Source organism: Schistocerca americana, chromosome 1 (assembly GCF_021461395.2).
Source record: "Schistocerca americana isolate TAMUIC-IGC-003095 chromosome 1, iqSchAmer2.1, whole genome shotgun sequence".
Classification (NCBI taxonomy): domain Eukaryota; kingdom Metazoa; phylum Arthropoda; class Insecta; order Orthoptera; family Acrididae; genus Schistocerca; species Schistocerca americana.
In genome coordinates, this window is record NC_060119.1 from 591,716,057 (window position 1) to 591,743,415 (window position 27,359).

The 27,359-nt window shown below is 42.0% G+C and overlaps 1 protein-coding gene across 1 annotated transcript in view; it reads right to left on the bottom strand.

The window, feature by feature from the left end:
- LOC124606767 (high-affinity choline transporter 1) overlaps positions 1-27,359 on the bottom strand; it is a 360,300-nt gene that overhangs the window by 195,285 nt on the left and 137,656 nt on the right. The window contains exon 3 of the mRNA XM_047138825.1: positions 14,379-14,552. Within this exon, the coding sequence (XP_046994781.1) occupies positions 14,379-14,544 (166 nt within the window). The 5' untranslated portion in view covers positions 14,545-14,552. The remainder of the gene's footprint in view (positions 1-14,378; positions 14,553-27,359) is intronic.

Sequence of the window (27,359 nt, forward strand, 5' to 3'; positions counted from 1 at the left end):
AGCTCTTTTAAATTCCGATTCTAATACTGGATCCCCTATCTCTTCTAAATCGACTCCTGTTTCTTCTTCTATCACATCAGACAAATCTTCACCCTCATAGAGGCTTTCAATGTATTCTTTCCACCTATCTGCTCTCTCCTCTGCATTTAACAGTGGAATTCCCGTTGCACTCTTAATGTTATCACCGTTGCTTTTAATGTCACCAAAGGTTGTTTTGACTTTCAAAATCTACAAATGCTATAAACGTAACTTTCTTCACCCTGTCTTCTAACATACGTTGCAGGGTCAGTGTTGCCTCAAATGGTCTACATTTCCCCAAATCTAAATTGATCTTCTCTGAGGTCAGCTTTCGCCAAATGTTTCATTCTTCTGTAAATAATTTCTGTCAGTATTTTGCAATCATGACTTATTAAACTGATACTTTAGTAAGAATCACATCTGTTAACACTTTCTGCCTTTGGAATTGGGTTTGTTACGATCTTCTTGAAATCTGAGATTATTTCGTCTATCTAATACCTCGTGCACTCGTGGATTAGTTTTGTCGTGGCAGGTTCTCCAAAGGATCTCAATAACTGCGAGTTGATGTCGTGCACAGACAAATTCTTCTTGCCGTATCTCGTCTCTAGTCTCATCTTTATATATTTTCTCTAATTTTATGTACGATGAACATTCGAAAGCACGCAGTTCTAATTGTCTCACCACGCACTTATACGGCTCTGGTGGACCACTTACAACGCCGTCAATTCTTCATTTGATGCTCAGATGTATCGAACGGCTAGCAGATTTTGTTAGGCTTTGCTGGCGAGCAGCCAGACGAGGTATAAGTGAATGAAATGTCAAGTGCTAATGTTTGCAAAAAATATTACGCAAGTTATCGATCGCAATGAGCCACCCAGCGATCTGCAGTGCCTCACGGAAAACGAAACTACCCGCCACTTAGCTGTACGAGCTACGACGGTAGGGCTGCGATGCCGGCCCCAACGCAACGACGGGGAGCCACGACTGCTGAATGAAAATAACTGATGCCATCAAACATCGTGTATTCAGTACTTTATTCCACGCATAATCTTATATGCGCCAGGCCACGGTTTGTGGGCTACTGATTTAAATTGAAGACTTAATATTCGTCAGGAAATATTACAGCGCATTGCTTGAAGCGCAGTTTTGGGAGAATATAATTGGACTTGCCTTACAACAGATATTCTTGATTTTTGATATGTAGCTGGCGTTTCTTTGAAATTAAAGCCTTTCATTGTTATTGCCGAAGTATAATTTACAGAGATGCATTTTAAATCCATTGACAATACGATGGCGTACTGAAAAGTAATTCCTGTAAATTTTTTATGCGAAAACCCTTACAACTTTTTAGGTAAAATAAAAGTTATTAACATTCCACAAGTTTTTCTTATGTCTACATATTTCGAATTCGTAGAGTTCGTCCCCACATGGCACATACTCTCCTTCAGCACGAGAATGCCGGACCGCACGCGTGCGCTGCGACATCTGCAGCAATCCGACGCCCTGAGTTCATTGTTCATCCTCCGTACGAGTTCCGATTTAGCCCCAACTGATTTTCATTAGTTTCGAAACCTTAGTGATGATGCGGTGCAAATAGAGCAGTGATTGTAGCTCCGTCAATAAAGTCAAACACTCTACAGTGACAGTATCAGCAAACTGATCTCCAGTTTTCGCCGCCAGGGTGACTATGTTGAGAAACAAATTTGTAGTCAAAAAGAATAAAGATATGTTTCATTTAAAAAGCTCTAAGAGTTTGCCCATAAAGAGTTCGGGGGATTACCTTTCAGCACGCTGTCGTAGTTAGGCGAATTAGTGGTGAACGTTTATTCCTTTGAAACGATGTACGTTCTTGAGATCGTGTGCTCTGATGCAGGTTAATCTGTAATTCGAGTTCAGATTATGGTTTTAACCAGTTACAACAGCTTAACTGAACTGAAGGTTTTGCTTTTACTGGGGATATACACTACTGGCAATTAAATTGCTACACTAAGAAGAAATGCAGATGATAAACGAGTATTTATTGGACAAATATATTATACTACAACTGACATGTGCCGGCCTGGGTGGCCGAGCGGTTCTAGGCGCTACAGTCTGGAACCGCGTGACCGCTACGGTCGCAGGTTCGAATCCTGTCTCGGGCATGGATGTGTGTGACGTCCTTAGGTTAGCTAGGTTTAAGTAGTTCTACGTTCTAGGGGACTGATGACCTCAGCAGTTAAGTCCCATAGTGCTTAGAGCTATTTCTACCATTTTTTTTTTTTTTTTTTTTTTTTGAACTGACATGTGATTACATTTTCACGTAATTTGGATGCATAGATCCTGAGAAATCAGTTCCCAGAACAACCACCTCTGGCCGTAATAACAGCCTTGATAGGCCTGGGCCTTGAGTCAAACAGAGCTTGGATGGTATGTAAAGGTACAGCTGCCAATGCAGCTTCAACACGATAGCCGGCCGGAGTGGCCGAGCGGTTAAAGGCGCTACAGTCTGGAACCGCACGACCGCTACGGTCGCAGGTTCGTATCCTGCCTCGGGCATGGATGTGTGTGATGTCCTTAGGTTAGTTAGGTTTAAGTAGTTCTAAGTTCTAGGGGACTTATGACCGCAGCAGTTGAGTCCCATAGTGCTCAGAGCCATTTGAACCATTTGAATCAACACGATACCACAATTCATCAAGAGTAGTGACTGGCGTATTGTGACGAGTTAGTTGTTTGGCCACCATTGACCAGACGTGTTCAATTGGTGAGACATCTGGAGAATGTGCTGGCCAGAACAGCATTCGAACATTTGCTGTATCCAGAAAGGCCCCTACAGGACCTGCGACATGCGGTCGTGTATTATCCTGCTGAAATGTAGGTTTTCGCAGGGATCGAATGAAGGGTAGAGCCACGGGTCGTAACACATCTCAAATGTAACATCCACTGTTCAAAGTGCCGTCAATGCGAACAAGAGGTGACCGAGGCATGTAACCAATGGCACCCCATACCATCACGCCGGATGATACACCAGTATGGTGATGACGAATACACGCTTCCAATGTGCGTTCACCGCGATGTCGCCAAACACGGATGTGACCATCATGATGCTGTAAACAGAACCTGGATTCATCCGAAAAAATGACGTTTTGCCATTCGTGGACCCAGGTTCGTCGTTGAGTAAACCATCGCAGGCGCTCCTGTCTATGATGCAGCGTCAACGGTAACCGCAGCCATGGTCTCCGAGCTGATAGTCCATGCTGCTGCAAACGTCGTCGAACTGTTCGTGCAGATGAAACTTCCTGGCAGATTAAAACTGTGTGCCCGACCGAGACTCGAACTCGGGTCCTCTGCCTTTCGCGGGCAAGTGCTCTACCATCTGAGCTACCGAAGCACGACTCACGTCCGGTACCCACAGCTTTACTTCTGCCAATATCTCGTCTCCTACCTTCTAAACTTTACAGAAGCTCTCCTGCGAACCTTGCAGAACTAGCACTCCTGAAAGAAAGGATATAGCGGAGACATGGCATAGCCACAGCCTGGGGGATGTTTCCAGAAAGAGATTTTCACTCTGCAGCGGAGTGTGCGCTGATATGAAACTTCCTGGCAGATTAAAACTGTGTGCCCGACCGAGACTCGAACTCAGGAACTTTGCCTTTCGCGGGCAAGTGCTCTACCATCTGAGCTACCGAAGCACGACTCACGCCCGGTACCCACAGTTTTAATCTGCCAGGAAGTTTCATATCAGCGCACACTCCGCTGCAGAGTGAAAATCTCATTCTGTTCGTGCAGATGGTTGTTGTCTTGCAGACGTGGCTGCACGATCCGTTACAGCCATGCAGATAAGATGCCTGTCATCTTGATTGCTAGTGATACGCGGCCTTTGGGATCCAGCACGGCGTTCCGTATTACCCTCTTGAACCCACCGATTCCATATTCTGCTAACAGTCATTGGATCTCGACCAATAGGCTACAATCCAACCTTTATCAAAGTCGGAAACGTGATGGTACGCATTTATCCTCCTTACTCGAAGCATCACAACGACGTTTCACCAGGCAACGCCGGTCAACTGCTGTTTGTGTATGAGAAATCGGTTGGAAACTTTCCTCGTGTCAGAACGTTGTAGGTCTCGCCACCGGCGCCAACCTTGTGTGAATGCTCTGAAAAGCTAATCATTTGCATATCACAGCATCTTCTTCCTGTCGGTTAAATTTCGCTTCTGTAGCACGTCATCTTAGTGATGTAGCAATTTTAGTGGACAGTAGTGTATTTTAGCTCCTTATGCTCGTGATCGCACCTGGCTCGAACGTAAACGTTCTTGTTCGTCCAAGATTGGCAAGATGTTAAGTTTGGTCTTCACTCTAAGAACATTTTAACATTCACCTCGAGGCAATCAGACTGCCGCACAGTTCTCTTACTTGCGGTAGACTAGAGTGTAGCATAGCGAGTCGAATCTCCTGGTCTTCTGTGAGAAGTGGGACACGCGTCGTAGAGCTGTTGCCAGCAGCGGTCCTGCTCGGTATTTCGGCAGGTGTGGACTCAGCGGCCGCGGCCTGCCCTCCGTATCGACGTGCGCCGCTCCTGTGGCTTCCCATCCAGCGGCAGACACGTGTCTGCGACCCGTGCGCTTATCCGCGGATGTCTATCGACTGCGCGCGAAAAGGTTTACTGTTTGCGCGACTGTGCGAGTGAAGGTTCAGCGTTACCTCAGCAAACAGATCGAGTGCGCACGATGAGGTATGTTATAAAAAGGTCGACTGCGCGCGAGTGTTTTATTTGCTACTCAGTAACGTTCGCACACAAATGTTGGTAACACTGTTGTCACTAATCACCTTCTCCGAGAGCTATGCTGTGTGGACCACTTCCCACTCCTCGTACGTGACTAGTACATTAGAAATGGAGTATATGACGAGTGTAAGAGGCCTTACGTTCTTGGGAGTATTAAATTTCGGAAACACAGAGAAACACGACGTGGAGTAGCCTGGAGGTGCACAGTACAAAATGTATGTACTGAAATGATTCTTCAACTCTCATTGTGTTTACTATGAAGTCGGTCATACCCATGAAGCCACTGATAACTTAAACAGACAAACAACTTCTAATGTGTAAAACTGAATGCTATTACCGAATTATGTGAATCACTCTTAAAATTAAGTCGTTTGACTAACATTAAAAAATGTACGCTGAGATGACAAAAGATATATCGTGTCGCACCTCCTTTTGCACGGCGTATTGCAGGAACTCGACGTGGCGTGGACTCAACAAGCCATTGAAAGTCCCCTGCAGAAATATTGAGCCATGCTTCCTCTATAGATGTACACAATTGCGAAAATGTTGTCGGTGCAGGATTTTGTGCTCCAAGTGACCTCTCCATTATGTCCCATAAATGTTCGATGGGATTCAGGTCAGGCGATCTGGTTGGCCAAGTCAATCCTTCGAGTTGTTCAGAATGTTCTTGAAATCAACAGCCAACACTTGTGGTCCGGTGATCTGGCACACTGTCATACGTAAAAACACTATGGTTCTTTGGGAACATGAAGTCCATGAATGGCTGCAAACGGTCTCCAGGTAGCCGAACATAACCATTTCCAGACAATAATCGCTCGCTCTGAACCAGAGCAGCAGACCTCAGCAGTTACGGTGGCTAGGACAGTGACCTAGGTTCTGCTGTTAGGTAGTTCTCATGGCAGAAGTGTAGGCCAGCAGTTGCAGGAAGTGTTGAGGAATGAGTACCAGGTCACCAGCATTGTGAAGCCTAATGCAGGATTGGCTCAGGTGACTGCTAACATAGGGGGGTTATGTAGGGATTTTATTAAAGAGAATCAGGTAGTGATAGTGGGTGGGGCTGGTAATAGTACTGATAGGGATGGGGAGTATGACATAGATGGTGACCTGGAAAAGATAGCCACTCAGACTGGCAACACGAATGTGCATTTCCTGGAACTGTTTCAGCACCACGATCGGCCTCATCTTTATACAGCCTTCAGGCGTAATAACGTGAGACTTGGGGATGCGCTGATGATAGAAAGCATGGATCATATTTCAGTGGTGTCGGTGGAGTCTATCAGCAGAACGGGTTTCACTAGACATGGCCTGCACCTCAACAGGTATGGGAAGGGGAGGTTGGCAAAGCTTATAGGTGACAGCATAGGTGGGGGAGGTGGGATCACTCATGGGAAAATTCCTGCAGTAGTGGGTGTTAGAGCTGCACCTTTTTTTAGATTGAAGTCGGCTGATTGGTATTTCTGCTTAAGAGAAGTCTCTCTAACAAAGGAACCACTTTTGACAAAGCTTAGGTATCCGAGTAATGAGGGAATTAGTATATTTCATCAAAATATACAAGGTATTAGAGATAAAGTTAGTGAACTGCTTATAGATGACTCTGAAATTATTGGTATATCTGAACACTTCTTAAATAAGGAGACAATTCAGAAGCTTCCTTTACCAGGATACAGGTTGACTGGCAGCTTTTCTAGAAGCTCTTTGCGGTGTGGGGGAGTAGCCATGTATGTGAAAAACGGCATCCCATTTGAGTCAATTGATGTTTCAAAGTACTGCACTGAAAAGGTGTTTGAATGTTGTGCAGGTGTGGTTAAATTTAATGGAGCTTAACTTTTAACTGTTGTTATTTATAGATCCCCAGACGCCGATTTCACAACACTTTTGCTAAAGCTAGAGGAGGGTCTTGGTTCACTTTATAGGAAATACAAAAAGTTAGTTATATGTGGTGACTTCAGTATTAATTGTATGAGTGATTGTGCAAGGAAAAGGATGCTGGTAGACCTCCTTAATTCATATAATCTTATGCAAACTGTATTCTTTCCAACGAGAATGCAAGGGAACAGTAGAACAACCATAGACAACATTTTTGTTCATTCCTCGTTACTAGACGGGCATTCTGTTAGCAAAAAGGTGAATGGCCTTTCAGATCATGATGCACAAATTATAACTCTAAAAGATTTTTGTGCTGCAACACATGTTAAATATTGTTATCAACTGTGTAGGAAAGCTGATCCAGTTGCTGTAGAGACCTTTGTAAACCTTGTCAAGGAACAAGAGTGGCAAGATGTTTATAGCGCTGATACAGTAGACGATAAATATAATGCTTTTCTCAAGACTTTTCTCGTGCTCTTTGAAAGTTGCTTTCCGTTACAACGTTCAAAACAGGATACTAGCACAAACAGGCAGCCTGGGTGGCTGACTAGAGGGATAAGAATATCTTGTAGAACAAAGTGGCAATTATATCAAAACGTTAGAAACAGACAAAATCTAAATGCAGCAGCCCATTACAAACAGTATTGTAAGGTGCTTAAAAATGTTATTAGGAAGGCAAAAAGTAAGTGATATATAGATAGAATAGCTAAGTCTCAGGATAAAATTAAAACCATATGGTCAGTCGTAAAGGAAGTGGCTGGTCTGCAGTGAAGCCACTTTATAAAAAGGGAGACAGGGATAATGTTGACAACTTTAGACCTGTTTCTATGCCATCGGTGTTTGCTAAAGTTATCGAGAAGGTTGTATATACAAGGTTACTGGTGCATTTAAATTCACATAAGTTGCTGTAAAATGTACAGTTTGGTTTTAGAAATGGTTTAACAACTGAGAATGCTATATTCTATTTTCTCTGTGGGGTTTTGGACGGATTAAATAAGAGGTTGCGAACGCTAGGTATTTTCTTTGATTTAACGAAGGCTTTTGACCGTGTTGACCACAAAATATTACTGCAGAAGTTGGACCATTATGGAGTAAGGGGAGTAGCTTACAACTGGTTCGCCTCTTACTTTAAGAACAGAAATCAGAAGGTAATTCTCCGCAATATTGAGAGTGGTAGTGATGTTCAGTCGCAATGGGGCACTGTTAAGTGGGGCATTCCCCAAGGGTCGGTGCTGGGGCCACTGCTTTTTCTTATTTATATAAATGATATGCCTTCTAGTATTACAGCTGATTCAAAAATATTTCTGTTTACTGATGACACCAGCTTGTTAGTGAAGGATCTTGTGTGTAATATTGAAACAGTATCAAATAATGTAGTTCATGAAATAAGTTCGTGGCTTGTGGAAAACAATTTGATGCTAAATCACAGTAAGACTCAGTTTTTACAGTTTCTAACTCACAATTCAACAAGAACCGATATTTTGATCAGACAGAATGGGCATACTATAAGCGAGACGGAACAGTTCAAGTTCCTAGGCATTCGGATAGACAGTAATCTGTCATGGAAAGCCCATGACCAGGATCTTGTTCAGAAACTAAATGCTGCTCTATTTACCATTAGAACAGTATCCGAAATAAGTGACAGTTCAACACCAAAAGTAGTCTACTTCGCATATTTTCATACGCTTATGTCGTATGGTATTATTTTTTGGGGTAATTCTTCTGATTCAAAAAGGGTATTTTTGGCTCAAAAACTGGCTGTTCGAGCTATATGTGGTGTAAGTTCGAGAACCTCTGGTCCACCCCTATTCAATAGACTGTGAATTCTGACAGTGCCCTCACTGTATATATTTTCTTTAATGTCGTTTGTTGTTAGCAATGTTAGCCTATTCCCAAGAGTAAGCAGCTTTCACTCAGTTAATACTAGGCAGAAATCAAATCTGTATGTGGAATGCACTTCCTTGACTCTTGTGCAGAAAGGAGTGCAGTATCCTGCTGCATCCATTTTCAATAAGCTACCACAAGAACTCAAAAATCTTAGCAATAGCCCAAAGCCTTTTAAGTCTAAACTGAACTATTTCCTCATGGCTCACTCCTTCTATTCTGTCGAGGAGCTCCTGGAAGAGCTGAAAAATTAAGCAAATTCCAGTGTTACATTGTTGATTTTCTTTATTTAAACTTACGACTTGTCGCCTGAATATGCTTTTTATATTTCATTTTATCTGTTTCTACTATCGTGTTATATTTTCATGTATTGGTTCGTTCCATGACCATGGAGATTTCTCCTTAATTTGGTCCCACGGACCAATAAATAAATATAAACACGGTCCACGCCATTACGGTATCACCACCAGCTTGCTCAGTGTCTTGTTGACAACTTGGGTCCTTGGCTTCGTGGGGTCTGCGCCCTACCATCAGCTCTTACCAACTGAAATCGGGACTCATCTGACCAGACCACGGTTTCCCAGTAGTCTAGGGTCCAACCGATAGGCCACGAGCCCAGGAGAGGCGCTGCAGGCGAGGCTGCCCTGTTAGCACAGGCACTCGCGTCGGTCGTCTGCTTCCAAATTTCGACGCACTGTCCTAGCGAATCGTTCGTCCGATTTCCGAAAAAATGGTTCAAATGGCTCTGAGCACTATGGGACTTAACATCTTAGGTCATCAGTCCCCTAGAACTTAGAACTAGTTAAACCTAACTAACCTAAGCACATCACACACATCCATGCCCGAGGCAGGATTCGAAGCTGCGACCGCAGCAGTCACGCGGTTCCGGACTGAAGCGCCTAGAACCGCACGGCCACCACGGCCGGCCCGATTTCCTACATTGATTTCTGTGGTTATTTCATGCAGTGTTTCTTTACTCTTATCAGTGACAACAATACACAAACTCCACTACTCTCTCGGTTGTTAAGTGAACGCCATCGGCCACTGTGTTGTCCGTGGTGAGACATAATGCTTAAAATTTGGTATTCTCGCCAAACTCTTGACACTGTGGGCCTCAGAATATTGAATTCCCTGACGATTTCCAAAATGGGAAGTCACACGCGTCTAACTCCAAGTACCATTCCGCGTTCAGAGTCTGTTAATCCCCGTCGTGCGATCGTAAACAAGTCGGAAACCTTTCCAGATGAATCACCTGAGTACAATTGACATCTCCGCCAGTGCACTGCCCTTTCACACCTTATGTACGTGATACTATCGGCATCTGTATGTGTGCACTTCGCCATCCCATGATTTTTGTCACCTCAGTGAATTTATCGGGTCAGAGTGTCTGTTTTGTTACCATTGCCGAAAACGTTAAATGAAGTTCATAGTGTTAGTATTTTGTTTGTTGCCTAACAAAACAGACGCTACGTATAAAAAGGTATTAACTGGAATCGTAAAAGCCTTGTCACTATTATTAAGTTTCAACCGTCAACCATGAGACTATACGCAAAGTAGTTAGTCAGGTACGACTATTTTCAACGGTTGTAGGATGTAGATTTCATTTTACACAGGCCTGGACAAAATTTAGGGGTAAGGGCTACTTCTGATTATAAACAAAACAGTGTTGATAAAGGTAACTCGTTGCACCGGTTGTTTGATTTGGCTTTTCTCCCTCTCCACGAGGTTGTTGGTGCTTGTGTTGAAGATTTAATGATCATTATACTCGAAAGTGAAAATGTTACATGTTTTGCTGATTATTTGACTACGAACTATATAGACTCAGAATGTGAGTTTTCGCACAAAATTTGGGCTTCCAAGTTCTGCAAGTGCAACTAACGCTTGTGACGCATTTCACAGCGCTTTCGGCCTTAATTTTCACAGTGCACATCCACAAATACACATTTTTGATGAGGCTATTGTTCAGACTCAGAGCCGCGCAGGGTAGCTGCGCTGTCTGAGGCGTCTTATCACGGCTCGCGCGGCTCCCCTCGTCGGAGATCCGAGTCCTCCCTCGGGAATGGGTGTGTGTGTTGCCCTTAGCGTAAGTTAGTTTAAGTTAGTTTAATTAGTGCGTAAGCGTAGGAATCGATAATCTCAGCAGTTTGGTTCCACAGAACCTTACCACAAATTTCAAAATTTTCAGACTCAAACAACCACCTGAAATCACATAAATCATGCAGACAGACCTCGCCGATTTGCAGCAAACGTGAAAATCATGTGCAGCATATGTAGGAATGATTTTAAATTGGACCTGTAGCAAGACTGAATTTTTTAAACGCTGTTTTTGTTATTGCACGACTTTTTAAATACATTGACGAGAGTCCCATTAAGGGAATGTGTATTTTATCAATAATTTTTTAACATCTGTCTGATCTAGCTTACAGTCATAGAAAGTCCTTGAAAATATGAAGGAAAATGCTGTAGTGCTAACTTACTTGTGTTTTCCCCACGCGCTTTTGACTTGACTCAAAAATAGACCTCCACGTGCAGTTAACCTGTTCGGAAAATATACCACAGGTGCAGTGACCACTTCGACCATAGGTCAAATTTTGGGTCAGCCTGTAGTTTGGATGACCCGTGACACACGCCACCCACTCCGGTGGCCTCACGCTACCAGTATCTGGTATCTGTTTCCGAATCTAACAAATTCGAGCGTTGTGGACGAAGGCCACCTACCGTCACATTACACCATCTGGCTTATCTCGTAGTGAAAACACCACAAGCTGCGTCTACATCGACATCAGAACTCCTCAGACCAACATAAGTTGAGTGGCTGAGGGTGCTTTTCGTGCCGCTGTCGCTCCCGTCCCCTCCCCACCCCTTGCCTGTTCAAGGCAAGTGCACGGCAAGGACGATTGATGGTGAGCCTCCATGCGATTCCCGAAGGCCTCTAATCTTTGTTTCATGGTCTTTTCGCGACATACATTAAGTAGGAAGCAGTATATTGCTTGATTCACATAGGGACGTATGCTCTCGGAATTTTGATGGTAACCACAACGTCTCTCTTGTGGCGTCTACCATTGCAGTTGGACTAGCGTCTTCAAAGATGCTTTCGTGGTTACTACATGAAACAGTGACAGAACACGTTGCTCTCCCTGTGATCTGTGTCTTTTTTCTATCAATCCTATTTAATATGAAGCCGCTACTGACAATCAATACTCAAATATAGAGCGAACGATGGTTGTATAAGGTGCCGCCCCCCTTCGCGGGTGGACTACAACTGAGCATTATTCCAAAGAATCAGTCTGCTTTTGGTCTCTCCCTTTCTTTAGCTTATTTTTATGTGGGCGGTCAGCTGAATCGTCCGGAACGCATAGTCCCAGATTTTTAAAGTGTAAGGGACGATCAGAAAGTTCCCATTCATGGTGCTTCTGCAAGTTATACGCAACCCAGCGAGACTCCGATGTGGGTATATAAGCACCGACATCCAAGCGAGGGTTTAGTGTGGTGCTCGTGTCGTTCCGAAGTGCATGCGGTAAATGCATAACCGTGAACTATTGTGATTTTATTACCAAATGCGTCCAAACAGAACCACGTGCTCTTATTGTTTTATTGGCTGCCGAAGGGCAAACACAGGCAGACATCCATTGGAGAATGAAGAATGTGTGTGGGGAAGCATGTCTTCCGAATACCACGTCCGGGGAAACAGCGATAAGGCGCGCTGCTGCTTCATGATGGTACACGTTCCCATGTCGCAAATGCTGTAACGCAGAAGTTACACCAACTCAAATGGAAGAGACTCGAGCACTCGCGCTGTTGTCCCGATATTCTCCCCAAGCGATTATCACGCCTTCGGTCCCTTCAAAAAGGCCTTGATGGGTCAAAGATTCCTGTCGGAAGAGGCAGTTACGGATTTCTTGCCGCAGAATGACACGATATTTTACAAAACCGATATTTTCAACGTAGCGAGTCCGAGCGATGATTGTCTCAGTGTTCAAGACGATTTTGTCTGATTGGCATACAGATTCTGGACCGTATGGCCTTCCAATGGAAACTTTGTTATCGCCCTTCTATTTGACTACTTGCACAGCAAACATGTAATCGTACAATAACGGTTGTTTCCGTTTGTTTGTACGCATTACATTTGTGTATGTTGGGTATCAAATGCCAATCGCTTATGAAAGCGTAGATTCTCTGTAGATCTTGTCCGCAGCTCGTGGTCTAGTGGCTAGCGTTGTCGCCTCTGGATCACGGGCCTCCGGGTTCGATTCCCGGATTGGAAATTTCTCTCTGCCGGGGACTGGGCGTTTGTGCTGTCCTCATTATTTCATCATCATAATCATTCATAACAGTGGACTTTCTAAAAACATGGACTGTGTAACAATTGAAACTTTGTACGGGCGCTGATGAACCGGCAGTTCCCCACAAACCAAACTTCTGTAAGTCTTTTTGTAATTCATTACAATTCTCGAACGTTGCAACTTCTTTATACCTTATAACCAGAATCATCGGCGAAATACCTCAAGAAGTTTTCAACGTCGACAGCTGACCCTCAATAAATGTGATGTAAGAGATTTCTTAGGCTGGTGGTAGAAGGTATAAAATACAGGGCGCGAAAGATTATGTACAGCTTGTGCACAAATTAGATTCCAGTTGTAGGAGACGAAGGATATTAAAGGAAATCAATAGCTGAGAAAGTGGTGAGGTAGATTTCGTAGCCTATCCCCGTTGTTAGTAACTCCGTTCACTGATCAAACGGTTAAGGAAACAAAAGTGACGTTTGGACAGGGAATTAAATTGCAGGGACAAGCAATACAACTTTATGGTTTGCAGATGACGTTGTAATCCTGTCAAGGTAACAAAGTAATTGGAAGAGTATCTGAAAGGAATGGACGTCTTGCAAAGAGCAATAAATTAAAAAAAAGGGTAATGGAATGTAATCATATTAAATGAGGCGATTAAGAGATAATTAAATTAGTAAATGAGATAGTAAAAGTAAGAGATGAATTTTGGTATTTTGGCAGCATAATAACGTATTATGTCCGAAGTAGATAGTATAAAAAATACAGGTTGCCCAGAAAAGCATTTGTGGAAGAAAAGTTTACTTCGAATACTGATTTAAATGTTAGGAAGTATTTTCTGAAAAGTCTTTTTAGAATGTGTTGTTGTACGGAAGTGAAGCATGTACGATAGGCGGTTCAGACAAGAAAGGAATCCACGTTTTCGATAGGTGGTGAAACGGAACAAAGCTGTATATTAGATACGTGGATCCGATAAATAATGGGAAGATACTAGATATAATTAGAACAGGATGATCACCATCGAGAGATGCACCAAATCAATGTTTGGTCCACAACACTAACGACAACAAAATAAAATGAAACGTTAACCAAACATGTAACACAAAATTTAAAATTTGTGCTTTGTGTTTAGAATTAATGTTTAAAAAAAAGGTAACAGATATGCTTCAGGCGCATTCCTTCAGCGTGACACCAACAAACCAATTAATGACACATACCTGTCGTAGTATGAACAGTTGTAAGGGTTACTTGTATCCAACATTTCCTGACTTCGTTTGAAAGATTTTTGATAGCAACTATTACACTCCAAGCGAATGAATAGCATGCGTCGTTGGATTAGGATTCCGAAAAAGAGCATCCTTGAGATATTTACTTCAATCCATCGAATTTTTAATACCAGAGAGCAATATCTGTTTATTGAAACCAAGTCTCGTTAGATTCTACAGTAGCCTAACATTTTCACCCTCTTGGATATTATCGCACTAGAAGATATCTTTTCCTCCACACAAATGTGGACAGCCTGTTGAGCCACACATGTTGAAGCGGCAGCTGTGTGCAGTGCGCACCTGTCATGGTGAAGATGCCGACGAAAAGGCCGATGTTGCGGCCCGCCAGCATCACCTCCTCCTCGGAGTCGTTGCCCGCCTCCTTCTTGCGGCCGGCCCATATGCCCACCGCTAGGATCAGCACGTAGAACAGAACGATGGACACCACGCCCGCGATGTTGATCATTTTGAGACCTGCCAACATAAATGTCCTGATATTAGATGCTGTCCTGCTATTGGTAGAGAGAATGAGAATATAATGTAATGTCTTCACGTAAGGCGATTAACGATGTCTTTAGGCTACAGGTGTCCCAAAATATCAGTCTCCCATACGAAGGTTTAGAAAACTTGCTGCATCCTGTGATTCCCCCTGATGTCTTTCTCAAATTTGTTAAGAATGTTCTTCTTATTGACTTAGCTGATTCCATTGTCTTCAAACAAATTCATTGTTTTATAAATGTAATCGTAAAATTCCCGTATTATCCATATCTTCTTTCGTTACAATTGCATTATTCTCCTGAAAGTTTTCATTCTGCTTCTTAATTGTTTTCATTTCGATTAGATTTTTCTTTTTCTTTTCATTAATTACCTTTTTAAACTTTAACATTCGTGGCCATTTGTTGGTATTTATTCATTAGAGCTACTACTGCACTTTTAGGATCTGCTGTATTCTATTTAATTGCGAACATTAAATTTCTACTGGGTTTTGTACCGCTTCATTGTATAAAATATTTTAATTTAGCATTATATATCAGACCCTTGTTAGGAAGTTAGGTTCACTGTCCTGTCATTGAGCTGAAACTGTTCGTCATCGACGGGAAACTAATCACATTTCAACAGAAACTAAAACTGCTTCATAACTGGCTCAGATGTGTAAGTACCAACAAGTGGATGCCAATGTTTAAGTTAGAAAAGTGTTAGCCAATGAAACAAAAAATGAAAATAAAAATCTAAACTAAATTAAAACAATTAAAAAGCTGAAGCGAAAGCAGAAAAGGCTGATACGGCAGTTATTAATTATGATGACGATTACATTTATAAAACAGTGATGTTTTTTGAATACAATGGAATCGTCGAAGTCATCCAATTGTTATCAATATCAGATACCAAGCTAAAAATATGATACTCAGTGACAGGATCAAGAAGACGTATAGCTTTCAGCAGTCTTAAACAGCATAACAACGCCCTGAATTCGTAAACGTTATTAGAGGTGTTGCAATACGCAACTTATCACATTCGCTTCGATTGGTATAACACAAACGTCCCAGTCAAAGAAACTACTGAAATCATTAAGAAGGACCTAAATAGGTACGGAAAATTAAGCATTGGTGAACAGATTTTTTATAGTTGGTGCTGGATTTCAATTATTTCAAATTTCAAGGCAAAATGTAACAGCAATGGGGGATAGCTTATCTGGAACACTTGCAGATATATTTAGAAAAGACTGAATGCAGATTCTTCAGTAGATTCCCACAAACAACAGGAAACAATCGTGGACCGCAAACAATATCTTGACGACCTTATCATATTAGTCGAAGGTAATGAAGCTGAACTAAATTCAGATTAAGCGCAATATATCCCGATTTAACTTTCACAGCTAACAAGGGAACCTCCCCATCGCACCCCCCTCAGATTTAGTTATAAGTCGTCACAGTGGATAGGCCTTGAAAAACTGAACACAGATCAATCGAGAAAACAGGAAGAAGTTGTATGGAACTATGAAAAAAATTGGTAAAATATGCAAACTGAGTAGTCCATGCGAAGATAGGCAACATCAAGGACAATGGGAGTCTAGGAGCGCCGTGGTCTTGTGGTTAGCGAGAGCAGCTACGAAATGAGAAGTCCTAGGTTCAAGTCTTCCCTCGAGCGAGAAGTTTAATTTTTTATTTTCAGTTTATGTGACAAACTCTTATGTTTTCATCACTTTTTTGCGAGTGATTATCATATCCACAAGGAAACCTAAATGGGGCAAGGTAGAAGAATCTTTTTACCCATGTACAAGTTAGATGGGTCGACAACATATTCCTGTCATGTGACGCACATGCCGTCACCAGTGTCGTATAGAATATATCAGACGTGTTTTCCTGTGGAGGAGTCCGTTGACCTATGACCTTGCGATCAAATGTTTTCGGTTCCCATTGGAGAGGCACGTCCTTTCGTCTACTAATCGCACGGTTTTGCGGTGCGGTCGCCAAACACAGACACTAAACTTATTGCAGTGAACATAGACGTCAATGAACGAACGGACAGATCATAACTTTGCGAAAATAAAGAAAGTAAAATTTTCAGTCGAGGGAAGACTTGAACCCAGTACCTCTCGTTCCGCATCTACTCACGCTAACCACGGGACCACGGCGCTCCTGAGCTCACTTTTTCTTGATGTTGCTTATCTTGCACATGGACTCCTCAGTTTGTATATTTTACTAATTTTTTTCATAGTTCCACACAACTTCTTCCTGTTTTCTCGATTGATCTGTGTTCAATTTTTCAAGGCCTATCCATTGTGCCAACTTATAACTAAATCTGAGGGGGGTGCGATGGGGAGGTTCCCTTGTAAGATGGAAGTAAATGACAAGTTCAGTTCCTTAGGTTTGACAGTAACCAAACTTGGAGGTAAACATGAAATATCCATTTTAACAAAGTCTTCGACCACCGATGTCATTATTAACGTGCAGTCCTGCCATCTACAGCAATATAAAAATGTATACTTCTATGCTATGGTCACTGGAATCCTCAAACTGTCGCAGACTGTAAACGAAATGATAAAAGAACTTAAAATTTTAAAACATATAGCTACAAACAACGGTTGTAGAAGCAGTCATGTGACATTACTGAACAGGAAGATGAAAGGAAAAGTGAAACTACAGCATAGGGCAAACTCTGCACTAACAACGAAAAATGACGTATGTTCCCATGACTTATTACGGCCAGGTGTCCGATAAAATTGCGAAATATTTTCGTAGCGGCAAAGTTAACGTATATTTCCGAACAAAAAAAAACGCTTAAAATTCAGCTATGTCGTAACATTAAGGATAAAAAGAAGGCGAAATCTTTTATCATGTGACGATATGTACATTCACTGAGACGTTAAAAGACTATAATGTTCAAAGCGCCTAACTAATTGTTCGTCTGTACGAAGATTTTTGTGGATTAGTCATCGAATGGGTGCATACACTCTACTTACGTTAGCGGGGGCATGGCGTACTTCATACACCACACGGATTGACACATATCCATCATTTCACTGGAAACTTGTTTTAGGAATAATATTCTATTATTATTATTTCAAACTGTTTAAGTGACACTCTTTAGTAAAGATGGCGTGCATCTAGTAGAATTGTGTATAGGGGTCCACAATACATAACAGTCTGCTAACTTCATGAGATAAATCATTTTTGTTTTATCTTTTAAATTAAATGGTTTCTCTTGTAAAGACTCACAATTTCTAACTTTAACGATAAACAAAAATCTTTTCGTGATTCTTTTTTGTTTCGTTTTGCTTTTACTTCCACATCAGATTTTCTTCCATTTACTCTGTCTCTTCCTATGAAATATATCTCACTTACAACCCCACTATTACCTTCCAATCATCTTCAGGATCATATGCTTGCTCACTTTGTGAATAATGCTCGGAGTAGACAATGGCTTGATCTTCTTCATCAGAATTGTCGTCATCAACTTCTTCAATTTCAGAATCGTAGTTAGTATAAGGCAATTCATAAAGTTTATCATCTGTGACGTTTTTTACGCGATCTGAACAAGAAGAACCCTTTTTTTTAGGTAATCAAGCGTGCGGTGTATTTTGAACGCCAAATGTGACTGATTCACTGTTAAACTTCTCACAGACGCACATCTGAAGATGGCAGTTATTTGCCGTAACGGATAATGTGAATATACATCTAAGCGATCGTGGATGTTCAAAAATGGTTCAAATGGCTCTGAGCACTATGGGACTTAACTTCTGAGGTCATCAGTCCCCTAGAACTTAGAACTACTTAAACCTAACTAACCTAAGGACATCACACACATCCATGCCCGAGGCAGGATTTGAACCTGCGACCGTATCGGTCGCGCGGTTCCAGACTGTAGCGCCTAGAACCGCTCTGCCACTCCGGCCGGCGAAGGTGGATGTAATAAATTATTATACGAACATTACCAAGGTCACATGCTTTCAGTTGTCAGTATGTCAGTTGTTAAATTCCTTGTGTTATAATATACTTTCACGTATGTCATTTTTTTGATGAAAATTGCTTTAATTTATTTGCTGGACGGCAGTACTTTTTTGTACTCGATTTCGGTTAAAATTTTCCGTAGAACCACTTATTCAAAGCCGGTGCTACAGGCATTCACCTACAGCTTTCAGTGCTCAACGAGTACGCAGTCGTAATTCATCGATTCTGGGCAGCATTCTGCAAGCTTCTTCATTGAATGTCAGTAAGAATGGCGTGGAATTTAACGACAAATGGTAATTACAGTGTAACAAAAATCTTGCGCTAGAGAAAAACACTCTAGTCGAGCAGAAGAATTAAAGGAATTTCGACTGAGAATGTGAGGAAAAATGATTTACACGATAAGAATAGGACAGATACTCAAACGGAATAGGACAATAGGCACGTTGCCCGCGCCTACGTATCGCCAGCCGTTGAGCGCAGATTCGCAGCGCCTCTGCCTGCTCCTGCTGGCGTTCAGGCGGCAGACAGGTGTCGGCCTTGACCTCGGGGTGCCGCCTGCGAGCTGAGAGGCGTGTTCGCTGACGCGCAACACCAGGGCACAGTAGCTCAAAGGACGCCTACTCAGGCTGCCCGCGCTGTGTGCGACTCTGGCCCGGTCAGCGACACCTCACATCCCAGCCCCTCAACATACAGTACAGACACTGTGCATCTACAAAGTGTTTTGTCCTTAGGCTGAGTACGTGAAACTGCATCTTCTGCGATGTACACATTCTACATTTATTTTATTCCACATTACACAGTAAAATCAACAAGGGTTCGGACTCAAATAGCGGAAACAATGCCATACAACAGAACGTAATGAAATAACGTCGATTACAAATCACATCGCCGGCCGTGGTGGCCGAGCGGTTCTAGGCGCTACAGTCTGGAACAGCGCGACCGCTACTGTCGCAGGTTCGAATCCTGCTTCGGGGATGGAAGTGTCTGATGTCCTTAGGTTAGTTAGGTTTAAGTAGTTCTAAGTCCTAGCGGACTGATGACCTCAGAAGTTAAGTCGCATAGTGCTCAGAGCCATTTTAACCATTTGAACAAATCACGTCAGTTACAGACCTCACTGCAAGTAGACTCTCCCTTTTCATCATGGGCATGAATACTTAAAAGAGTCGCATGTATCGGACGGTCTGCTGAAGTCTGTCACGAAATTTTCAAGACATGGATAACAGAGCTGGAATTGAATGTGCCAGAGGACGTAGAGCAGGATGGAGTTATCAAGGTATTCAAGAGGCTTTCGGGGAATCCGCGATGCCTTGTAGAACAGTGGCAACGTGGGTAATAGCCTTCAACAAGGCCAGGTGGATCCCTATCAAAGAAAAGCCATCTGCTCTTGCCTCGTTTTTCGACACCGATCGATGCCAAACGTTTCGTGAGTGGGCCTCGAGAGACAGGAGTAGAGCGTATGACTGTGCACAACTTTCGGAACAACGCGTGGACATAAGAAAAGTTCATCCTGATGATCTCGCATGATTCGACGGAAATGCGGAAACAGTTATGATACGACTCGTACCCACATGGAACGCTGTGAGAGCGAAGGAAAGGCTTTCTTGCACTGTATCATTACACTGGACGAGACATAGGCCAAACCGTACGGGCCCCATCTGAAATTCCAATTAAACGGAAAGGTCAGTGCGCGTCATCACGACAATCGGAAACTCGTCAGAATCCCACTAGTATGAATGCACAACATCACTTGGAGCGGAAAAAATAACTCTACCATTGGCCTGTGAACCAGTGAATCCAGATCTGGTTGCAATAGGAATCAGTGTACACGAAGTGGCACTCAAACGCCGACAGTGCGTCAAGAGTGTTACAATATGTGGCGCAGCGAAATTCGGCTGGGAAGATGAGATGCTTTGAACCTGTTTTCTTGTGTTTTGGTCATTCGGCGTTATCGTGATTTCCACGCTGCGTAAACAATTTCGTTTCGAATAATTTTCTACGTCAGTAATCTGGTGTTAATGTACTGAACACAAAAACTTGCTAGATTGAAAAAGTATCAGGTAGATATTTTTGACTCGGTTGCTTAAAGTTTTGACAATTTCCCAAAAGTACATCTTTGGAGTGACCCGGGGTGTCGCAGAAGGGCCTGAAGAATTTGAACAAAAAGCCAACAATAATTGTTCCCCACGTTATGGGAAGAACAAAATAAATTCCGTTTCCAGCGTACCAGTAGGGCCTACTTGATGAAATGGATTCCTGAAAGATCAATGCTGTAATTGTTACGAAACGAGGTTTATGATGTTTTTAGTTACATGGTTGCAAGGTAAATGTTCAGAATTCTTATCAACGTTCTTTTTTCATTACCTATAATTTTCCTTGTACCATGCGACAGCGTCATCTACCATGTGTTCATCAAACCGCGTGAGCATTGGTTGTCCTTCCTATGAGACATCTACATTTAGAGCTCATCCTCTTTGCTTTCCTTCTCTGTCTGTCACCTGCAATTAAAGTTCTTCGAATGATTCAGTGTCTCGCTTGCTCCAAGTACTCCTAGGCGGTCATCGAGGTTCTAAGTGGACACGAACGTAGTTTTGTAGGCGGGATGGACTCATTGCCTGAATATCGAGAAACTCCGTTACCATATGACAAATGGGTTGCTGTCTTTAAATAGTGACGGCGCAGCAACTTCTCCTAAGAAGATTGCCGGCCTGGGTGGCCGAGCGGTTCTAGGTGCCACAGTCTGGAACTGTGCGACCGCTACGGTCGCAGGTTCGAATCCTGCCTCGGGCATGGATGTGTGTGATGTCCTTAGTTTAGTTAGGTTTAAGTAGTTCTAAGTTCTAGGGGACTGATGACCTTAGAAGTTAAGTCCCATAGTGCTCAGAGCCATCTGAACCATTGTTTTCCTAAGAAGATTCGGATCTCACACATGAAACGAACTTGGGCGGATGGCGCACAAAACACGACCGCTCCGGCGTTTGGTGTAGATAAACGAGAATAATGTCACTTTAAAATAACCAAATGCATGGTTGCCAGTAGGAAAAAAATGAATACGCAAACATAAAAAATGGCGTTTAATAATACAGCTGGCTATCAGAGTAACACGATGCGTAATAACGACAGTAATTAGTGCTAAAAATGCATGGCAAGTGAGTAAAGTTACAGTTAGGTTCTTCCAATAATTTGTTTACTTTCTCTTGAGATCTGATTCCACGAACTCACTGAACTACCTCTGTAGATCTTGATGAAAAATGAGCTGTAGCTAATTAAGGAAATCTGCTAGTTAATGTAATCCTCGAAATCACCCACTTCGGCAGCTTTCAAGATAAGGACTCCTCACACTGAAGCAATACCTCACAAGTGACTTATATGCGGTTCCCTTGCAAGACACACAGCGCTTTTCCAGATCCCATTTGTCAAATCTTCCATTCGCCTTCCCACTACTGACTCCAGAACGCTTTGCAATGTTATTTCTTGGAGTGGGAACGAACTGATCGGCTCCATAAATTTACCATTTATATTGTAACTTTCTTAACTACTCTATTTTTTCAAAACTGGATATTTTTGAACATTTTCAAATTTTTGACTTTTTATACAACTAAATAGTGCAAACGAGCAATTATTTGACCTTTCTATATCTTAATTTTTCTGTAACATACCGTATCCATATCGACACGTTGGGCACTTGGATGCGTATTTTAAATTTTCCCTGCGACATTGTAATTCTATTACTGACAGTATTATAGGCATATTTTAACAGAAATAACGCAAAATTTGAACAAAATAATTCTTTTAAACCGATTCATAACAACAAACACAAATTAATACGCAATTTTTGGTTTAGTGATTTATTTGGTATGTTTCGAAACATTGTAGACACAATCCTGCGTCACATTTCACGCATTTTATGCTTAGATAAGACTACTAGAAGCCCTGCCTGCTCCTTTTACAGGATATATATACACATATAATGTTTCCTGAACCAACACTGAACATTTGAGAATGGAATTTCATCGATCTTAGAATACGCCCTAGATCCTTCGAAAAGCCTGACGTTAAGGTGTTTATAGTCTGTAATTCTGTGGTCAAGTTGCTAATATGAATAATACACACAATAAAAGAATAGATAACGATAAATTTAGGTTTAGGAAAAATATAGGTACCAGAGAAGCAATTCTGACAAGATAGATAATGGAAGTTAGACTCACAAAAAATTAGTATATGTTCAAGGGATTTATCGACCTGGGCAAAGTGTTCGAGAACGTGAAATTATACCAGATGTTAGAAATGCTTAAGAGAATAGATGTAAGATATAGGGGAAAACGGGTAATATACACTAAATAGCCAGAACATTATGACCATCCACCTACTATCGATATAAACCTGGACAGGCGATAGCAGCGTCACCTGGCGAGGAATCAGTGCTAGTGTGTCCCACAGGTTTCAGTCTTGGGTCCATTATTTTTCTTCATATATATTAATGACTTCCCACTCTATATCCATGAAGATGCAAAGCTAACTCTTTTTTCTGATGATACGAGTATAGTAATCACACCCAACAAACAGGAATCAGCTAAGGAAATCGTAAATAATGTCTTTCAGAAAATTATTAAGTGATTCTACGCAAATGGACTCTCATTAAATTTTGAGAAAACACAGTGTATACAAGTCTGCACAGTAAATGACATAACACCGGTGATAGACTTTGAACAGAAGTCTGTTGCTAAGGCAGTATATTCAAAATTTCTGGGTGTATGCACCGACGAGAAATTGAATTGGAAGAAACACATCGATGATCTGCTGAAACGTTTAGGTTCAGCTACTTATAATATTAGAGTTATTGCAAATTTTTGGATAATCGTATCAGTAAATTAGCCTATTATGCATATTTTTATTCACAGTTTGCAAGTGGCGTCATATTTTGGGGTAATTCATCATTAAGAGAAAAAGTACTCATTGCACAATTGCATGTCTTCCTTGACATCTGTACTGAGGTACGGAGACAAGCTGGCGGCAACTCCATTCTGCTCTGGGAAACATTCATGTGCGCATTCATGGGTCTAGTGGAGCTCGTGCAATGCACCACGATGGCCAAGAAGTATCGTACATTGGTCGCAGACCACGTACGCCTCTTCGTGATGATCATATTTCCCGACGGCAGTGGCATTTTTCAGCAAGATAATGAGCCATATCACAAGGCCATGAGTGGGTTGGAGTGGTCCGAGGAACACAGCGCCTGGTTCCAATTGATGTGTTGGACTCCTAACTTGTCATATCTGAACCGATCGAACACGTCTACAATGTGGCGTTAGAGCTCATGGCACCCCGGATTTTACGGGAACTGGGTGATTACCTGTATGTGCATATGTGGTTCCAGTTCTCTACAGCGACCTACCATAGCATCATTGCTTCTATGTCAAGACTCGTCGCCGCTCTTATCCGTGCCAAAGGTGGACACACCGGTTATTAGATAGGTGGTCAAAATGTTCTGGCTGATCAGTATATAAAATGTACAAGAACCAAGAGGGAAAAGTAAGAATGGAACACCAAGGAAGAAGTGACCGGGTTGAAAAGGTAGGGATGCAGTCTTTCGCAACTATTGCTCAATCTGTGCAACGAACCAACAGCGACTCAATTAACAGAAATTTTCAGGAGTGGGAAAAATACTTCATGGCGAAAGGATATCAGAGATAACATTCGATGATGACGTTGCTATCCTCAGTGAAAGTGAAGAAAATTACAGGATTTGTTGAATGGAATGAACAGCCTAATGAACACACGCTATAGACTGCTAGTAAATCGAAGAGAGGTGAAATAATGAGGAATAACATAAATTAGATTAACGATAAACTTAACATCAAAATTGGGTCCATGAAATAGATGACGTGTAGGAGTTGTGCTACCTTGGAAGTAAAATGACACAAGGTAGACGAACCAAGGATGATATAAAAAGCATCCTAGTACTGGCAAAGAGAATATTCGTAACCAAAAGAAGTCTGCTGGTATCAAACATAGGCCTTAATTTCAGAAAGAAATTTTTGAGAACTTACGTCTGGAGCGAAGCTTGGTATGGTAGTGAATGACGAAATGGACGAAAAGAAGATAATCGAAGCGTTTGAGCTGTACTGATAGGCTGAAAATTAGGTGGACTGATAAGGTAAGGAATGAGGAAAATCTCTGTAGAATCGGCGAAAAAAGAATGGGAAACACTGACAAGAAAAAGGGACCAGCTGACTGGCCGCGTGTTACAACATCAAGGAATAACTTCCATGGTACAAGACGGAACTGTGAAGGATTAAAGCTGTGTTGGGAGGCACAGATTTTAGTATATCCAACAAACAATAGAGTACGTTAGGTGCAAGTCCTTCTCTGAGATGAAGAGGTTGGTACAGCAGGGAAAAAGAAAAGAAAAAAAGACTCCATGTATGGATCTTATTACATGCAGATGATTCAAAGTAACACCTAATAAGAATTTCGTTGGGATCCAGCAACTTGTCTTCCGAGAATAGTTAAAGTTTTGAAATAAGCAAAGTGCTTGCGTCAACATCATCAGTTTGAAAAGAGGAAGACCGACCACGATGAGTTCATTAGAGGCTCGGACTGAAGAAGTGTGTAGAAGGAAGTAGCCTGTGACTTCCCAAATTAATTGCGCCGTATGAGATTTACGGTAACTACGGAAAACCTAAATTAGATGCCTGATGGTGGTTTGACCTGCTTCCTTCCATAATACGAGGAAGTATGTTGACCACTACGCCACCTCGCTCGTTCCTTCTGATCTGTGAGTTTGTACTTAGGTATTTTTTTTGGTTATTATTTAATAGCAAGTTAGTAGGAATGCAGTGGGCGTTCTGGACGAAATATAAACTTGACCTTTGATGTTCAATTTTGATTTTCGTCTTACACATTGGAACGCACTCGGCATTGTGCACCACATTTTACATTTGTCATTTGTGCTTAACTTTAGGCCCCTTCCCTTCCTCCCTCTATTCTGTTGATAATTTCTTAGCTGCCAGCTATGCTTTGTCTGTCATGTGCCATATGGCTGTAGGTATGTTCAGGTAAGTTGCTATCTGCAGATGCTTATTGTATAATCTTTTGTTTAGTTGAAGTTTCTTTCACACTATTGTCTAACTTCAAAATCAGACAAGAACTGTGTGCTCCTATTTTAGCTTTGTGTGCTGCTTGAAAATAACTGCTTAACTTGGCATAAATTTAATTTGGAATTCTATGATATTGATTATATTTTCATTGCCTTTCAAGTTGTTTCTTTTCCCGTTGAGTTGGCTGAGAGTCTTCTTGTAGGTGTCGTAAGTTTGCAGTGGAAATGGTTGACAGGCAGTAAGAGTATTGTTAATATTTGCAGCAAATCTTCCGCATCCCTACTTTACTTAAGTGCATCATGCAGATTAGAACAAATGCTGTCTGTACCAATGGTACAAACCCTCAACTAAGCATAAAACCGAAACTTATAAAAAGCAGTATTTGCCAGTCAACAATGCCAATTATACTATTCCAGTGTAGAACGTTGTGCATTATCACTTCTCCCCTAAAATGGCCACCGGTGAAGTGAAACATTCCTGAAAAATTTCTAAAAATATCAGGTCCTCGAAGTATGCTTTTCTACCCTCCAATTCTTGAACAATATTTGCAATAACAGACGTCGCCACCTACACCACAAGCCACACTATGATCAAAATTCAGAGAGTTTTACATTGACTAGAGTGACTTAATAGCGCAAAACTATAGCATAGAGGGTAAATCACCTAAAACTTGCACCGAAAATATTGGGGAAAAGGAAACTGCTATTGATGTGCGGTTTTCATAAAATGGATCGGTAATCAAGAGCTCCTGTTGTTAGCCAATAAACAGATTGTAATAGTACTCAATGGGATTTATCAATGGAGAAAAAGCTGACATGCTCAAAGTATATGAGGAGAGTAGGAAGAATGCAGCTCATTCTTGTGTATGCGGAAAGATAGACATTAAACATCAACCATCTTGGCAATTATTAAGCAACTTCTTCAACGAATTACGTGATGTAACATCTAGAAACGTAACAAAAGGAAACAATTGACGGCAGAAGATGGGGAAAATAGTATTCTTGCTGCCGTTGCAATTGATTCGGCCGTTAGCCCCCGCGGAATCGCGCAAGAAAGTAGCATGACTCAAACAAGTGTGCTATACATTCTCCATCGACATAGGTTCCATCCTTTTTTTAGTAATAGCTACATGGAAAAGATTATGAGGATCGTGCTAACTTCTGTACATAGGCATTAAGACAAGATACTCTAGATGTATCATGTATTGATGATTACGTATTTACCGATCACGGCCAAGTAAACTATGTATGAAACATGCAGTTGTGGTCTCTTGACAAATCCTGTTGGCTTCGTCAGTTGGAACGTCATTCCTTATGAAGTGTAAAAGTGTGGTGTGGGATACTGAACCGTCAGCTCATAGGCTCGTTTTTCATAGACGGAAGGCTGAATACGCGCAAGCGTCGCAGCCTCCTAACAGACCATCTTCCACGTGTGCTACTTGCTAGGAGGAACCTGTGGTGCCAGCATGATGTCTGTCCGGCCCACAGTGCACAAAGTACTACACCATGTCTTTGCGATTTTTTTTTTTTCCAAATCGTTGGATTGGACGCAGAGGACCTGTACTTTGGCCGGCTTTTTCCCCGAAATTGACGACTGCAGACTCTTGTTCCCTCGGGGAAAGCTGAAAGGCACCGTGTGCAAGGACATACCACTACACCCGATGATATTCAACGACGTGTTACTACAAGCTGCTAGGACCTCTCCACTGAAATGCTAGCATGTGTGTTGCAGTT